Source organism: Megalobrama amblycephala, linkage group LG14, assembly GCF_018812025.1.
Source record: "Megalobrama amblycephala isolate DHTTF-2021 linkage group LG14, ASM1881202v1, whole genome shotgun sequence".
NCBI classification, from domain to species: Eukaryota; Metazoa; Chordata; class Actinopteri; order Cypriniformes; family Xenocyprididae; genus Megalobrama; species Megalobrama amblycephala.
The window spans coordinates 31,453,511-31,472,677 of record NC_063057.1 but is presented as its reverse complement, the minus strand read 5'-3'; the positions used below and the strand labels follow the sequence as shown (position 1 = coordinate 31,472,677).

At 36.9% G+C, this 19,167-nt stretch overlaps 1 protein-coding gene across 2 annotated transcripts in view; it reads left to right on the top strand.

Moving 5' to 3' along the window:
- The first annotated feature begins 282 nt into the window (after positions 1-282).
- LOC125245071 (guanylate-binding protein 1-like) overlaps positions 283-19,167 on the top strand; it is a 105,838-nt gene continuing 86,953 nt past the window's right edge. The window contains exons 1-3 of one of the 2 annotated variants that reach the window (XM_048155515.1): positions 283-369; positions 5,845-6,037; positions 7,649-7,776. In XM_048155515.1, coding sequence (XP_048011472.1) covers positions 5,863-6,037; positions 7,649-7,776 — 303 coding nt within the window. In that variant the 5' untranslated portion in view covers positions 283-369; positions 5,845-5,862. Of the gene's footprint in view, positions 370-5,844; positions 6,038-6,623; positions 6,730-7,648; positions 7,777-19,167 lie in introns of those variants that run through there. The other variant, XM_048155516.1, reaches the window with a different exon arrangement.

Sequence of the window (19,167 nt, the reverse complement as noted above, 5' to 3'; positions counted from 1 at the left end):
TTATCTTGAAAGGTTTGTTATTTGTATCAAGGCTTTATGACAAAAAAAGCAACACACACACACAATACAGATTAACGATGACAATGTGGTTGCACAAGACTACATGTTTCTTGTGTCTTTCTTGTAACACATGTTGCAGCTGCTCATTTAAAAGTGAAACTAAGAGTTAAACTGCAATTTGTTTTTTTGCAATAAAAGCGGATGTTTGTCTGCCACAGGAAATAACCACAGAGTTACTGAGAGACTATACTCTATGCATATCTAGTCTTGAGGGGCTGAACCTAAAGATGTCTAAGATATACAGATATGATGTCAGGAAGCTACAACATATACTCACATCGAGCTACTGAAGTTAAGTAAAGCAAAAGGGTAAGTGACATTCCTTCATCTATGGGTTACATGGGTATTACAACACAAAGAAAATATCATTAGCTCTGCATAAAGCTGTTACGCATATGGAGAGTCACCTTAAGCCATATATAAGTGTGTATGAGTGTGTATATGAGCGATTTCTACACCCTGTCATGTCTTGTCAAAGTTTAGGGCCATGTACAGCTTCAAATAACTTTGTTCATCAACTAATCCCAGTAAGTGTGTAGACCAGAGGAGATTGAATTTGGGTTGATATGTTAGCTGGGGAAAATAAGCTTACAGCATTTTTATGTGTCTCATTCTCCAAGCTTGTGTAGTTTGTGTTGGACGTGTGTATGTGTAAATTATGTGAGTATGGAGGTCTGTGTGTTTTGAAAGATGTGGGTTTTATCGGAATGTTTGTATGTGTGTATAAAGCCCTAATCACACAGGATTAGTATTACCTGGTGATCTCTTGTCATTTGTAATACTTACAGAGGTTGTCTGTGATCTTAATCCCGTGTGAATTGGCCATGTCTGTAATTTTTAAAGTAAAAATTCCCCCACAATTGACCTACCATATTTCGCCGAAAACCCAGGTCCTGTAATAATATTAATCCTGCGCGAATCTGGATCTCTGTCATTTGGCAGGGTTGTATATAATTTTTTACAAGGTTTTTGTTTCCTGTGCACCTTTTTATCTATCTTTCGTGAAGAATGGAGTTCTTGTTGGAATGTTTTGATAGTTTTTTTGGATGATGGGTCATATCGCTATACACCATACAAATTTCAGAAAGAAAAAACTGAAACCAGAAAAGCGAGAAGAAAAAAAATAGATGGAGATGGATGACATTTATAGCAGTATGCGGTAAGGAATATTCTTCTGTTTGTGATATATCGTACTGCTAGACCTATAATGACAAGACATTTCTAACCAATAGCCTCAATCAGCTAAAAACTTAATTGTAGTGGGGCTTCGCTACACTATCCAAAATAGTGCACAATCAACTGAGTTGGTTTACATCATAATTCGAGGTTAATCGAGTGTAAAGCTTGAGCTATTAGATTTGCACCTGGTTTCTAAATCACATGAGGTCCCCAGATAATACTAATCCCCTGCGAATAGGGTTTAAGTCTGTATATTCTGTGGTTTTGTCTGTTTCTCTGTCCACATGTTTATGAGGATGTTCAGACAATATGAAACAGCTGCTCATCTTGGGAGTTATTGTATAGTTTACTGTAGAATTCCTGGAATATTTCTCAACACTTTTTACTTCTAGCACACTGCAGTAACTTAAAGGGATAGTATCATTTACTCACCCTCAGGTTGTTCAAAAACTATATAAATTTCTTTGTTCTGTTAAACACAAAGGAATATGTGATATGGGAAACTGAACAGTTCTGGGCCACCATTGACTTCCATAGTATTTTTTTATACTATGGAAGTCAATGGTGCCCCCAAAAAAGCCTGGTTATAAACTTTTATAAAAATATCTTATTTAAGGCTTTTTAAGACCTGAAGAAATAAAAATTAATACTAGCCTATACATTATGGCTGTTACCAATCAAATGAAATCATCATCAACAAAATCCATTTTTGCAATACAGAGGTGACACAGAATGAGTAATGGCATTAATATATTTACACAGCATTTACAATTTGTCTACATAAATTTAATTCAATATTTAAATATGGATTTTTTTCTAGAAAAAAATAATCCACAGGGTGACAGATACGGAGGTGGTTAAAAAGGTTGATGGTGTTGCCACCCTTCGCACTGACTGTAGCTAGGCAAATCCTGTGGATTGGGCTGTCTAAGGAGCCGAAAAACTCCCATACTGTCCAGCTTACTTTACTTTTTTCGGGTGTGGACAGAGCCTCTCACTCTCAAAACTAAAAGCCTATATGAAATGCCATAGAGGTAACATAATTGTTCAGACACTTTGCATCACAGAAACACATTATATTTTAAAGTATGTAATAGAATACCATTATTTTAAATTGTAATAATATTTCACATTATTGCTATTTTTTCTGTATGTTTGATATACACCATGATGAGCTTGAGACATGATCACAGAGGGTTTTTTTCACAGCCTACCTGACTGAAAGAGCTCATTATTATGCAGGTCATTAGAGGTCTTTTATGTGATTCTTTTGTCTTCTCAGGTGAAAATAACCCATTAATCATGATGATTCACGCCTCCACGCATTCTGTGTTTCTTGACAAAAGTGTCTTACAAAATTTAAATCTATTGTTTTATATGAACAAGTAGGCAGGATCATTTTTACATCATTTTGAAGCAAAAACTCTAGTCTACAACCTCAAATACCCAGAAGTCTTGTGAACACAGATTTAATATATATTTTTTGGCTTTATTTCAGTGACTTAAGCTTTTTGTTTTTTCATTAACCATGCATAAAGTTACTCCTTCAAAAACACAAACATGTACATACATGTTCCTCACATATTATGGTAGCCTAGTTTGTGCTGAATACAGTGTAATGACACTTTTGCCATTAATATGTTTATGAATAACTGAAAAAAGCACAAATTTCAGGACATGTCAAAACTTCTCCAGGCCCCGAGAATCCTCAGACCCCAGAGGATTAATCTTGTAAATACAATAAATACCTTTCTATTTATATTATGACTAATTTGACTTCATTTTATATTATTTTGTATTCTATATAAATGTCTTCCTTTCTTACATGAGTCCCAGTATTTCTGCCATAAAAAGAGAGTATTCAATAGAGGGCAGGGTTTTACTTTAGCGCTCCTCCTCTCCATCTCTCGCTCATAGCAGACTAATGGTTGGAGGGGAGTGGTTTAAGCGTTTTCAGCCCAAGCCGTCAAACTGACGTTATCAGAGAAGGAACACCATTCCAGACCGGAAGTAACTTTTCAGATTTTGATTAAAGATTACCACGACAAACTATTTTTTTTCTGTGTTTTAACTTGCACGGATTAATTGTTCACCACAAGACTAGTAATATGCACTAACAAAGTAAATAGGGTCGATTTTGATTTCATGTGTACTTTAAGGTGCAATACTGCCACCTGAGAGCTCAATCAGGTACTGGCGCTGGAGTATTTACATGTCATGGGGGCAGTTTCCTGGACAGAGATTAAGCCTAGTCCTAGAATAAAATGGCCCTTTAAACCAGATTAACAGAAATCTGCTTTCTCTGTCATGGTTTAAAATATTCCTAGACTTAGTATAGTCTAGAGTTTAATAAACTGATTTCCTGGAGGAAGACTAGAGCTACTCCAGGACTAAACTGAGGCTTAAATTGAACCTACCAGGAGGCAGGTTTAACTTCAGGTTAACGTTGTGTTTCAAAGAAGACTCATGTATTACTTGGATATATATAGATATTGATATACACTGTATGTATGTATATTATATAAATAAATATATATATATATATATATATATATATATATATATATATATATATATATAATAAATATATACACATATATTATATACAGCTATGGAAAAAATTAAGAGACCACTCCAAGTTCAGAAATCAATGTTAAGTGGTCTCTTAATTTTTTCCATAGCTGTATATTAAATAAATATATACAATTTTTTTTTTTGGTGTTGTTCAATTTATTTTGATTTAACACCATTGTTTCTGGTTCAAATGTGATTTCTTTATGTTAAACTGACTTGAAATGGTTACTAGAACTCACCTAATGTTTTCATTTTGAAATATGTTTCAGTCAAGTAACCCAATCAAACAGGACTTTCACTTCCCATCATGCTTTGCACCGGGCTGAACTGGGAGAGTAAATATTGAAAAAGTGTTATTTTATGCATTTTTTAGAAAGATGAGAATATGGAGAGACTTCTTACTGTTTAATGTTCTATTATGTAAAAGTTTTTGTTATGTTAGTGTTTTTTCAAGATTACTGTTGTGGTGAAGTGTTGAGCTTGTGCTTGGGTTGGGGACCTGCTAACAAGAATTGCTTTTTTATATAATAAAGCAACCACTATGATAGTGCTTTGGATCAAACCAGTATCATTTCTAGACTTCCAACACTGATCATCACATGTGTAAATAGTTATATTTAGTTTGTTGCTATGTAAAGACAAAACAAAAACATTAATCATATGATTATTATATATAAAGAATTCATCTATTCTAAAAGGAATTCATTACAAACAGATTTCCAGGCATTTCTTTTTCTTTTTTTTCACAGCTGATGTATTTTGCTTGCTTTAAAATAAATGTCTCTTGTTTAGTTTAGTTTTTATATTGGAGTCTTTTTCTGCTGCCATTGTTTTCCTTGGATTTGCTTCTCAGTTCCCTGCAATTTTAAGCTTTTCTTGGTTCATTACATGTTTTACAGCCAACCTCTCTCATGCTAATTCAGATTAGCACAGCTGGTTTTAAATTAATCTAGTTTATTTTAAGTCTGGACTCCATAGTCTAGGTTTTAGTAATCTGTACTTAATAGTCAATGGGCTCCGACATGGAATTCACACCCACAGCGACTTCGAGGAGTCAATGGGCAGGGAGAAGAGGAAGCCGTGGTGTGCGCGGAGCATCAGGCAGGGGATGTGGGAGATGGGGGCAGAGGTCGCCGAGTGGGTCCAACTCCCTCTTAGTTGTGTAGTTCTTAAAAAATGAAACAAATCAAGCAGGGATACTTACTTGTCAAGCAGAAATGTGGCTAACTCTGCATCGGTTTTTAATCCTTTCAGGACACGTAGCTCCCTCTACCTCGGAAAAGCCACTCTGATATTTACCCTCGTTTTATTTAGGGCTTTATCTAATTCTTTCTTTTTGGCTTTTTTATCATCGTCATCTGTCTTTTTCCGTTTACCCGTCTTTATTTTACGAGCAGGTGCCACTCGAGGAATTGGCAGTTTGGATTGTTTGTCTGCTATAAGCAAAGCTGCGACACAATGGTAATCTTGAATTTGACGCCTGTATGCGCTGGCGCTCTGCATGAGAGGGGTGTGATCAGCGCGCACGCGAGCTTGATTGACACTGCTAAGACACTCCTCCTGGCTCTGATTGGTTGTTTCTTACCGGGAGCGGTGTATTTCTGCAAATGGCAATAGGACCACTGGGAGGAGCCAGAGGAGCTTGATTTTTTCACAGATTATCTGTCTCATATACAAATATGTAAAAAATAAATTTTTACAAATGTTACCTAATGCAGCTTTAACTATTCTAGATTAAGGCCTATCCTGGCTTAATTTAAACCCTGTCCGGGAAACCGCCCCATGATATCATAAGTGTCCTATTCATTTTAAATATTGTGGTTATCGCCAATACCGGTATATTGTCACACCCTAAATTAACAAGATATCAATATTTCATGCTTTGAATATCATGGTTATTGTCAATACCGTTATGTTGCGACACCCCTAAACAGAACAAAGAACTTTAGGGAGAGTAAATGATGACAGAATTTTCATTTTTGGTTGAACTCTCCCTTTTAAGGATTTTAAATGTGTGTATCTGTTCGACAGCTGTATTCTCCAGTGATCATGGACAAACCAGTGTGCTTGATTGACACGGGGTCAGATGGGAAGCTGTGTGTGCAGCAGTCAGCTCTACAGATCCTGCAGCAGATCCAGCAGCCAGTGGTGGTGGTGGCCGTGGTGGGTCTCTACCGCACCGGGAAGTCCTACCTGATGAATCGCCTCGCAGGAAAACAAACAGGTTAGACCCCCATAGACAGCGCTGAGACCATCCAAAAGCTTCAGAGAAACATCATGCAGTTACATGCATACAAGTTAGGGACCCCTAAAATGTCTAGTTGAATATGATTCATGTTGAGAAATAACATGAATTAAAATGTATTTTGTTTTTATTTCAAAATATGATTTTTTTTGTTGTTGTTGTTCATGTCCAGTAAGAAATTGTGTAATGTGTTTTGTTGCTGGCCAATGACTGTTGAACTTGTTACATCACGTCATAATGTACCAATGTTACATTATGACGTGAGTTATGTGCGGAAGAAGGAAAGGGAGGAGCATCGCTCATGGCAAGAGAAGGCTTCTAGAAAGTTCACTGCATGTGTTAAAAGTGAGTCATTTTGAAGACTTTATATATTTCTTGAAAATATAAGGCCCAAAGTGTAGAGTAACGGTGCTCGTTTTGTTTCTGTTCTTTATTTAAAGTGTTTTTCATTATTTCATTAATTTTTTTCGAGTCAACGCACTGAGTCAAGGCATTTGTGATCGTTACTAAGGCTTAACAGGTTTTCAAGTTCGGAACAATAACTGTAGAGGAAGTTATTGAACATTTGTCGATTTATTGCATGCTGGACAGATCGTATGGTTCGTCGTGGGATGTGGATCTACTGGATTCATCGGGACTGCTCGTGAAGTGTGTTCGTGGCATATCGTGGCGTATGTCATCTCAACATTGCTTTAATTTTAATTCAATTTGACTGTTGAATGTGGATTAAATTGAATCCGTCAGTTGTTAATGTGCACCAACGAGCTGGGCCCCAATGGTAACGAAACAAACAGTATTTCGACTGCTGTTATGGGATGTCTCGCATCTTTCTCACCTTTTTCACCCCTGATGTGCTATATAAGGCCCAATCCCAATTCTATTTTATACCCCTTCCCCTTCCCCTTACCCTTACCCCTTCCCCTTGCCCCTTGAAACAGAGTGTCACGTACACGGCAAAAAGACAAGTTAGCTGCCACCGGATTTGAATTTATGTTGTCAAATCAACGCGGGTTTCAATAAAATATAAAAAAATATGTTGTGGAACTATCATAAAGTAAAAAACATTAGCGAACTTTTTTCATAGCGATTTTAACAAATCTTTTTTCGGAGAACATAACCGTATACATGAACACAAGATTAAAGGCAACATAAAACAAGTGATTATTTATTACTAAAATACTGTTTACCGTAAGAAAATACTCACATTTATGGGTCTCTCTGCTCGCTCGCTCGGCCATGTTGGAAATGTATCATACCCCTTCGTCTGAAGTGTGGTCCCGAAAAATCTTCGTTTGAAGGGCTACCTGGCCCTTCCCCTTCCCCTCCAACCAAATGAGAATTGGGACACCCTTACCCCTTCACGTGAATGCGCGAAACAAAGGGGAAGGGGTAAGGGGTAGAATTGGGATTGGGCCTTAATGTCTCATTCATTCATTCATTCATTCATAAACAGAAAAATACTGGCCAAATTCACTATTCAACTGCCAGGAATCCAGGATTTTCTTATTTGAAAAATAATCAAATTAACCCCTAGGGTTAAGAATTGGGTTACACAAGTAATTTTTGTGTGTCATTGTGTGGCATTATCAGGGTTTCCATTGGGCAGCACCATCGAGTCCCAGACGAAGGGCATCTGGATGTGGTGTGTGGATCACCCCACTAAAGCAGGAACCACTCTGGTGCTGCTGGACACTGAGGGACTCGGAGACGTGGACAAGGTGGGGTAAAAACTGAAGTACTGAAACAAAACAAAGTAATATCAAATGTCAACAAGAAGTTTCAAGGGTCCAAGAATACTTTCACTTTCAGAGCAGAGATACCCTAATTCAGAAATAAGGTCACATTCATCATGTTGTTGGCTTTTGAAATTAATAGCTTGCTACTAATAAGAGGCGGTGAGTGCACTTTCCTAACTACAATGCACTTTCTCAAAAAATAGACTGATGCGGTACATTTACTTAAGGCTAATGTGCACTGATTTAATGCTGTTAAAATAGAGCAGCTTTGAGATTGTAACAATGTCCATTGTCCACTGAAGGCAAGTTGATTTGAAACCAAATGCATTTTAATGATTTGATACAAAACTTAAACAAATCAAAGACTCGAAAAACCTTGTCACATCCACACATCACATGAACTTTCAGTTTGTTTGTTTTCATCTGTCACATGTGCTCCTTTGTTCTAGTTTCCTGCCACAATCTGTTGCTATGGACACTAATCTCATTCATCACAGCTGTTAGTCATTTCTGTCTGTGTATATTAGTTAAGTTCTGTTTTTGTTGCCTTGTCCAAATACCCACACTTGTGGTCTTGGCTCGTGCATACGACAGGAAGTAAGTGCACAAGGCTGTCCCGTGTCTTAAAAATGCCCAAGTGCAGTGCCCTTAATGCACACTAAACTCACACTACCTTGAATACCGCTTTTGAGCAGTTTTCGAGGCTAAGCATATCCCATCATGCAGACAATAGTGGTTTTCATCTTGCCGCTTTCTTGGTAAAGAAAACACCTTTTTACTCAAAATAATCTAAATGGAGTTATTGCGTTTTGGAACCAAATTCTTCAAGGGTTGCGCAATTTATTGATGCTATCTGTATTTTATACACCATTTGCAACTGCTTTTATCACTCAAAGAAGCACCACAATTTTAATATTGTGTCTTCTGTTAGTTACATAGCGACCACTGAACAGACATTTAGAAGTGTAATTTAAAATGCAAAGTACTGAAAATAATAATAATAATAAAAAAGAAGCTGTAAATGCTTGAATTTTTTGCAAGACTATAAGTGTGTCCCAATGGGCAATCAAAAGTTCTACACACACTTGTGGTCTTCACGCCCACTTGAACACTTGGGCCAAATACAGGAAATACGTCATGTAAGTAGACAAGTGTTCAAGTGCAAAGACCGCAAGTGTGGGTATTTGGACAAGGCTTGTGTCTTTGGCTGCGTTTACACTTGGCATTAATTTGCGATCACCGTGATCCGATTAAGCAGATCAGATCATTAGCTTATCAGGACACAGTGCATTTATATTTGATCACATAAAGTGGCCTCTGTATCTGGATAACTGATTGGATTTCTGTTTCCTGCACAATATTTAAATTAGGTGCGTTTGAAAGGCAGATGCGTCAAATGACTTATAGTGTAAAAGAACTTTCACTTTAGCCTCTATCACTGCAGTGCACACAGCATGGAATTTTTGTGATTTATTCCACAAAAGTACAATCAATCACAAATAGAGAACTTAACCTACCAATTTAAGTTTCCCAACATTAATCTTGTAAGGTGAAAAAAATATTTCAACGCATTTCATGATTGAAAGGAGCGCTCAAGCATTTGTTTTGTTTGTGTAATATGTAACGGCAGAATCCGAACACTTTCAGTGTTCCCATACATTGACTAGACTGTGGCGGCCCGCCACATTCTAATTTGTCCCGCCACAGTCTCAAATTGAAACGGAAATTAGGTTTGTCGCGATATTTAAATAACCGTCTGATAATTGCGCTTTTTTATATGGCAAAAGTGGGAGTCAGAGCAAAATAAGTAGACTAGCACCAATTAAGTTTTCGTGCACTATATTCAAAGTCGTCTGAAGCCATTCCATAGCTTCATGTGAGGGACAGAAGGATATGTACATCGATAAGTTCACGGTCAGAAACTCGTCTTCCCCCTGCTACAGCTGTGTATCATTCAGCACTCAAACAGTGCGTCGCGTTCGGTAACGACAGTCAGCACGGTAAAACTCTCCAATATGATATATTCCCATTATACTTGATATGTAGATAAAGGGCTGTGGATTTACATAAAATGTCTTTATCCTGCTGGAGTTTATTGCTGTTTCTGAACGATGTCGTCATATTGGCTATAGGATGTCTGTTAGATCGCACAACACAAGGACTATGAAATGGCGTCACACGAACAATAACTGGAATTTAAAAAAGTGAGAAGAAACATATGATTAATAAACTGTTAGATGCAGTCAGATATACACAGGGATTTACTTTGTACCGTGAACTTTTCAATGCGCAGCGCAACTGCGCGCTCTGACTTGATATTGCTTCAGGCACATCATTCTGCACCCGGATGCGCATTAGCGGTTTTTGCTGCTGTTTTGAAGCGTTTCATATTATCATGGTTTTGCGCACTGAAAGATTATTAATAGCCTATTTTGTTCTGTCGTATCTATCATATCTTGTTGCCCATTAAAAAGCTGCACAATACATTTAAAATAATAATTATTTACATATAAATCTAATATAGTTTTTTCATTTCATAATACAAATAGTAATTTTAAACTTTTTATTAACATTTGAATTTGTAAAATTACTGTGCAAAGTTTTTTTTTTTTTCCCCCCAAGAATTAGGCTAGAATGTTTCTTGCTGCTGAATTATATACTCACCTAGTTTACTTATTTATTTATTGGTCAGCTTATGATTATATATTTTTATTCATTTGTTATTTTTATCTATAATGAAGTGGTGTGTTTGCACTCTGGATTAACAAATCAAAGAGTGACCATTAGTTCCACAAATACAGATGCAGGCTCCCACTAATAAATTAATTCAACAAAGATAACCTCTTTTGCTACATATTTTTAATGGTTTAAATGTATACTCTACATGTTTGACCACTTATGAACTATTTAGCCTACTATATGTTGTGTACGTGACTAATGTGCCCTACCATCACCAATAAATAAATTACTTTTAGAGCACAAAATTGTTTACAAGAGAACAAATTTCTTCATTGATCTAGTCATCAATTTTGCTCTCAGAATGCACCAGATTTATGCATTTAAATATAAAATGTACAAAATTTTCCTCCGGGGGGCATGCCCCCAGACCCCCTAGAGGTGTCCACCCACCACAGTCTCACAAAATCCTGTGGGAAACACTGACTTTGTATTAAAGAAATAAAAGAACACATATCACATTAACTAAACAAGGGTAGGCTATACGACACCAGGGGCCTGTACCATGAAGCCGGATTAGCTGGCTAGCCAGGTAAATTTCAGATTAGTTTGCGCCAATCCTGGGTTTTAGGAACCATGAATGTGACTTGGCTTTTAGCGGTGTTCATCACCATTGAAAAATCTTGTGATTCTTTATCTAATTGCTAGTCCAGGTTTGGTTGAAGGCTACAGTTTGTCCGGTCAGAACAAGGATGTCTCACTCAGATTATAATCCAAATCTTGGTTTTATTATATGTGCATAGATGTGTGGTTCTGTGAATACAAAATACAAATATAAATATGGATATAAACATATATAAAACAAACACAATATTAATAAAGCTTACTTAATAAAATACTGATCAATAATGGAAAAAATATAACACTATTACAATATCTATTATGAAATACTTGAATAAATGGAGTTTGCGTTCAATACAATGCAAACTATGTGTGTGCGCTAACACTGGGCATGAGCTGTGCACGTGAACATGGCTGCTGCTGCCCTTGCAAACTAAGATGTAAACAAATTAGGAGCGCATGCGCGCTACCTGATATGCGAACGTGCATATGCATTTATAAGTTACAAATATAACTAATACTGACAGCGAATGGCATACATAAATATGGAATCTCAGTAACGTCATAGCAGCAGAACATAATCAAGTGATCAAACAATTTAAATACCTATACAGGCTGCCCAGCTAACAAAAAAAGGTCCCCAGAACGTCCCCTGAATGGCCTCTGCGAACGTCCCCCGAACGTCCATGTGTAGGGTCCTCTGGCTGTCCCGGGGACGTCCGCAAAGACGTCCTCCGGACGTTCACGGGGACGTTCACAGGACGTTCAGCGGCCATTCGGACGTTTAGGGGACTTTCGATTAAGTCCTCTTATTGTTTTTTATTTTACTTCTAGGTTAACAAAAGAACACAAACACGTTGTAAGGAGAAAAATACATTTATTTATTTATTTATAATAAATTATCAGTTTCATAATTGTTGTGCTCTTTCCGTGTGTGTGTTATGCAGTTGTGCACGCGCGTCTCTCGTTGTCAGCTGTGGTAGTCCGATGGCAGTTTTTTCAATGGCTTCTAACCTAAAACGACAAAATGAACACATTCAATAATGTTTCAGGTATCGTTTGTCTATTAAGAAACATTTGTTACTGATAATTTGGATTCGTGAGACCAAGATTAGCGCACATTTGAAGATAGGCCGTAACGGTCAGCCGCGACGGACAACAACTTCAGCAAACGTTTGTAAATGTAATCTTGTCATATAATTTAAACTTTACAAGATAAACAGTGGTTATGGTAGCTAATGTCTGCTAAACTAAAATTTTAAATACCTTTTCGACCGACGAAAGAGAAAACTCAAGGCCTCATCTGAGAAAATCACCGGCAGGACCGTTAACTGTCGACGCAGCTGAGCGTTGCCATGGATACATGCGCGTAACCTAAAGAATGACGTCACTCGATCGTCACTTGCTTGTATCTCACAGTGTGGCTATATTACACTTTTTGCCACATGCTATACCTTTCTTAAGTGTAAAAAGTAAAGTAATTTTTTATTAGTAACTCTTCTTTAATAAAACCATGTTTGACAGGTATTTATGGGTATAGGAATTGTCTTACCTGTGTTATTTTCCAGTTTCTTTGCCAGCAAAATGCTTTTCCATTCTTCATCTTTTCTTTGGCTGCATTCATTGAAGTCAATAACATTATTTTAGAGCTCCATGGGATTAAATTTTCTTCATGCATGTGAATACATAATAAATTGTATAGGCTATCTTATATTCAGTAGCCTACTATTGGGGGGCATCATGATTTTGATGTTTAAAATGATAACTGCTGAAAGCACACATGATCTGATGACATCTTTAATTAGTTAGTAGGTTGAAGTTACTCCATTATTTTTTCCCATAGGCTAACATGAAAGTTGTTCATTTTTAATATTTACTTCATTTTACAATGAATGGGTCATTCTACAGAAAAGTCCACTTTTCTGTCCCTTTACAGAAATATTACACTTAAACACTTTAGGATTACAATTTTTTTTATATTTAATATGAAACAATATTTGAACAATTAAACCTTCTTGCGCATCAATGTGGCAATATTTGTTTTTTAATTATAAAAATTCCAAACACCACAGAAGTGCTCGTCCCCACAGTCATGTGGGAAAGTGCTTTATTTTGAGCTCAGAAACAGGGTTTAAATACAATAATGTATGCATAACTGTCAAATATATTATGTAAATGACATTAAAAAAACCAATGCTGAATAAATATTATAAAATATATTAAAAAAAAACTGGTGTTGTGTCACTGGTGTTACCTTTAACAAAAATCTCTTATTTTGAAATAAAAATCACCCTGTTGACATCAATTGACTACCTTCTTCCTATTTCCTGAAGATCAGTGAAGAAAGGCCAATGGAAAGTCCACTTTCTCTTTTCAGTTATCAGAAATTTTAATTAGAAAATCATGATTTCATATGAAGCTTTTAGTTGAAGTCACTGGTGTGACCTACTTTATTATTAGGGAATTTTAAAAAACTAGAATACAAATGGATTAAACTACTTATATTAGTGAATATACCATGATTGGCAACATGTGGATTGATACCTTGCAGCAGCCATAAAATGCATTTTTCATGAAAAATGTCACTGGTGTTACTGTCACTGGTGTTGTTTATAGAAAAAAACTTTATTCAAATTTATTTAGTTATTTTGCATAAAATAGCACTAAATAATGTGATTCTAACTTTTTTTCCCCATTGTTAATCCTCCTTTGGTCAGATATGGCTAAATTGAGGGTATTTGGCTAAACTGAGAAGCTGAGAAGCAGCGACTTTACGGACAGCGTATTTTACAGACATTTTTAAAATGTTGTTTATGATCTTTTACTGACTGCTTTCACTAAGTGTCAATGAAAAGTCTTTGATTGTATAAAAAATGTAAAAATTTAGTCTCCTCTACTTGATTATAGTTGAAGAATAAGTATGGTATCTTTGGTCCTATGTATCTGTCACTGGTGATTCATTGTGTCACTGGTGTTACTGTTTTTTGTCTGTCACATTAAATAAAATGTCATATGTGACATGATAATAATTTTACATTCATTGAATTCTGCTACACTCAAGAATTAAGATGTAAAGGATTGCATTACTTGTTTATAACTGTTTTTCAAATATTTTCATTGTTATAGCAAATACATGCATAATTAAATTAGCATAATTCTGTAACGAACCGGGACTGCGGCAGAGATCCATTTGCAAGCTTTATTAAGAATGTCGTAGTCATACAGGCAGGGTCAATCAGGATCAGACGAGAACAGCAAGGGACAGGCAGAATCGTAATCAGGAAACAGGCAATGGTCAGGACAGGCGGATATCATTCACAGAACAGTATAACAGGCAAGGGTCAGGACAGGCAGCAACGGGTCAAGAACGGGTAACAGACAGGAACAGTAACAACAGGCAGACAGGATATAAACGCTCGGAAATGACACACAAGGTAATCAAGACTTCGCGGTGAGGTGGTGTATGTGACAGTCCTTTATAGTCCTGTAAATGAGCTGCAGCTGGGTGTGGTGATCAGTGTGGTGTGCAAGGGTGGATGTGGCAGATGATGATTGGAGAGGAGTGTGAGCATGTGACTGGCAGGGGGGATGATGGGAAATGTAGTCCGAAACTTGACAGGGGCAGACGGTGATCGTGACAAATTCAATCACTTTTAACTAAACTGATTAAAAAAAAAAGACACACATAATCTCCTTATTTTTTTCATTATCTTTTTTTCTGTAACTCTGACTGCATGTGCTGAAAAAAATTGAGAAATATCATTTCATAATTTTTTTTAAAATGCCAGAGAAGTATGGTAACACCAGTGACAAAAAAATGGTACATGCTGTCTTTAAATGCACAAAATAATAATAATAAAAAAAATCATAAAGCTGTCATTTGTATTCATAAAGTCAATGTTTAATATAATAATGTGGTCTAAGATTAAACGTTAGAAAAAGAAATACATTTTAAGACATTTTGTCATACCAAAAGTGGACTTTTCTGTAGAATGACCCGAATTCAAATAGACCTACTATTTTAACTTGAAGTAAAGCCATAATATCAACCTGCACAACAAAACAATCATGGTTTCTGTAAATCCATTATCATGTTTAAATCCTTTAAATCCAGTAGGTTTAGTTTAATTTGCCCTTTGTCTGAGTTTCAAGGTGTCAGGTCTGTTGATAAAAGGCAACGCTGTTTTTTTTTTACAAGTGTTATGGAAATACCAGATGAGGGTGTCACGATCACCTGTGAGAGTGCCCTTCAGCCTCTAGAGGGCACTCCTTCCCGGACTCTCTGTTTCACCTTATTCATGAACTACATTTCCCATACATACTCCCCGGACTAATCACTATTCATCATTGCACTCAGCTGTTTGTTATTTTGTCATTAGTGTCTGTGTATTTAATCTGAGTTGTTTCTGTTCTTGTGGTTCATTGTGAATGTCACCCTTGAGTCTGAGCCCTGGTTCTTCGTGTTCTCTGGTTTTTATTTTTGGTTTCTTGTTTCATGTTCCTTGTTTTATGTTTGGACTGCTTTTTATGGATTTCGACCCCTGCCAGTACCTGGATTACGCCCTTTGGATTTACCCTCAATAAACACCTTTTCTGCTGCACTTGGATCTATTTGTTTGCTTCGCGATCCGTGACAGAGGGACGTCAGTAGGACTTTCGCAAACTGGCAAGGACTTGAATGTCCTCCGAACGTCCGTTAGCGAACGTTCAAAGCGGACCAAACGCGGACGTCCCCCGAACGTCCGCCAGCGAACGTTAAAAAGCGGACCAAACGCGGACGTCCCCCGAACGTCCGCCAGCGAACGTTAAAAAGCGGACCAAACGCGGACGTCCCCCGAACGTCCGCCAGCGAACGTTAAAAAGCGGACCAAACGCGGACGTCCCCCGAACGTCCAAAAGCGGACCAAACGCGGACGTCCTCCGAACGTCCGTCAGCGAACGTTACGAAGCGGACCTACTGCGGACCTTAACGGACGTTCACAACGTCCGGGGGACGTCCCTTGTTTGCTGGGTGAACAGCGTTTATCTTAACATGCGCTGATAATGCTCAGTAATGATTACTTACAGTGTAATGCACGCACACGCACAATCAATAAAAACCACCTCCGATCTGGATTATAACTATTTACTTTAGACTACAACTATATACAATATTCAGCCGATCTCCTTTTCCCATTATCAACCACCTGATCTCTTCTCCGTCACTTCGCGAACTCTGGTGGAAAGTTTTGGAATAGTCCATTTCACGCTGAATGACAGGGTGACTGGGAGAGTCCATTTATCAAAGGGGGACACTTTCTACAACCATAGTAATTTATGCTCCACGGCTAACCTGCTCCGGGGCAGGTTATGTTCTGGATTAGAGATTTCAAACTGAAATTGGACCAATCAGATGTGAGCAAAGTGACACTGACACATCTAACGCAGTAAAGTCACGCCCCCAGTTTCTCTTCCTCCAAATTAAAGGTCATTATATAGTAAAAACAAGTATTTAACGATGAAATTGTCTGATTTTAATGATAATATAGTTTATATATGATTTGTATAATTATATGATCTATATTTTTATTAATCCATTACACACGGAAGTTTAGAGTAACAGTAGTTATTAAGCACTTAGTTTCAATGAATATTAATATATATAGATCATATGTAATATAGGCCTAAATAAGGTGTGAATATACTTTTTAAAAATGACTACATGTGACCTTGTATGTTTAAGTCTCTATCGCTATATATTATCAACTATATAAACTAACTTCACAACTTTCACTTGCACTGATAGAGAAAGATATATTTAAAGATAAAATTGTCTGTCTTTAATGATAATTAGAATTACTTTATGATTTATATAATTAGAATATGATCTATATTATTATTAAACCATTTCACACAAGCAATTTTAGTTTAACAGTTATTATTAAGCATTTAGTTTAAATTACTATTAATATATACAGATCATATAAGCTGTAGAATCAATAGATAACTCTTTAAAAATGACTACATGTGACCTTACATGTATGAGTCTCTATTGCTATATATTAACAAGCAACTATAACTTCACAAGTTTCACTGATAGAGAAAGATCATTTCTTTTATTTGTCCTCTTTCATGGACAAGTATTTTTTTGTGTGTGTAAATGCGTTTAAATTCTTAATTTTCTTCAATCTCTTAACCTTCAGCAAAAGAGTTTTGAATCATGCTGGCTCTCTCGCGAAAAGTGTATCAGAGTTTCTCTCTGTTGCAAGGCATGTGATTGGCTGTTCACCACTGATGTCACTCATTCATGTGCACGTGCTCCACAAACTCAGGATCAAAGCCTGAGTTGACAGAGAAAGTTGATGATCAGCATCATGGTACCAACAAAGCCGGATTGGAGTGGTTTGGTTTTGTCAACTCAAAACTAATCCTATAACCCTGAGTTTATCATTGTACAGGCCCCAGATAAGAGTAAAGATGATACAAATTGAGCAATGTTATTGCTTTCATTGCTTTTTTTGGAATCACTTCCGGGTCGAGAACGCTGTGCACGTCTGAGCTCCTGCTTTGCACCTGGGGCCTGTACCCTGAAGCCGGATTAGCTGGCCAGCCAGGTAAGTTTCAGAATAGTTTGCGCCAATCCTGGGTTTTAGGTACCATGAAAGTAACTTGACTTTTAGCGGTGTTTATCGCTCCACGGCTAACCTGCTCCGGGGCAGGTTATATTCTGGTTTAGAGATCTCAAACTGAAATTGGACCAATCAGATGTAAACAAAGAGACGCTGACACATCCAACACAATAAAGTCACTGCCCCAGTTTCTCTTCCTCTAAATTAAAGGTCATTATATAGTAAAAACAAATATTTAACAATGAAATTGTCTGGTTTTAATGATAATATAATTTATATATGATTTGTATAATTATATGATCTATATTTTTATTAATCCATTACACACACGCAAGTTTAGAGTAACAGTAGTTATTAAGCACTTAGTTTCAATGAATATTAATATATATAGATCATATGTAATATAGGCCTAAATAAGGTGTAAATATACTTTTTAAATATGACTACATGTGACCTTATATGTTTAAGTCTCTATCGCTATATTATCAACTATATAAACTAACTTCACAACTTTCACTTGCACTGATAGAAAAAGATCATTTCTTTTATTTGTCCTCTTTCACAGACAAGTATTTTCCATTAGTGTAAATGTGCACACACTCCACAAACTCAGGATCAAAGCCTGAGTTGACAGAGAAAGTTGATGATCAGCATGATGGTACCAACAAAGCCAGATTGGAGTGGTTTGGTTTTGTCAACTCGAGACTAATCCTACAACCCTAATTTTGTTCATCTACCATCATGGTACAGGCTGGACTGCTTGTATGTTTTGCTACATGTTTTTCCACTGTTCTGTTCAGATTATTTTTGTCAGTATTCTGTCTGAATTACTCAATTTCTCACTGCTGATCTTTGAACTGGACTCTTGTCATTATCAAACTCCCATTGTCTGTGAGCTTGCCGTCGGGCTGCTGCGAGCCCTCTACTAGAGGTTGTTGTGGTTTCTTCTTTTCATAAAAACAAAACGCTTCTCAAAATCTTTGATTCAGAATACACGCTTTATTACAAGCGGAGCCTGTTACATCTGCAGAGAAACACAGCTGTCTGCCCACCCTTTTGGGCTCATATTTATACTATGTGATATGATCTGGGGCCAAGTTATTTGACCATATTTTTCTCTTTCTTCAAGCTCAAAATAGACTCTTCAATTTACATTCATGCACGCTTTGTGATTCAAATTTCTGTAAGCACAGCAAACCCTATTTAGAATCAGGCCTACATGTTTTCCAGTACATGAAGGCCTACTCCTGACATGCATATGTTTTTAATTGTAAAGTACCACACATTGTATTCTGCTATATTATACTCTATTTTATCACACCAAAAACTTCTTCAAGGTCTGCGCGGGACTGTTTTTTCGTCCCGCTCCTGCAATGGTTCTATTCCGCACGAACCTGCTCCCACCTAAAATTCACTCTGTACTCACCCGCTATCTGCATATAGTGATTTTCTTCCCGACCCGACGGGT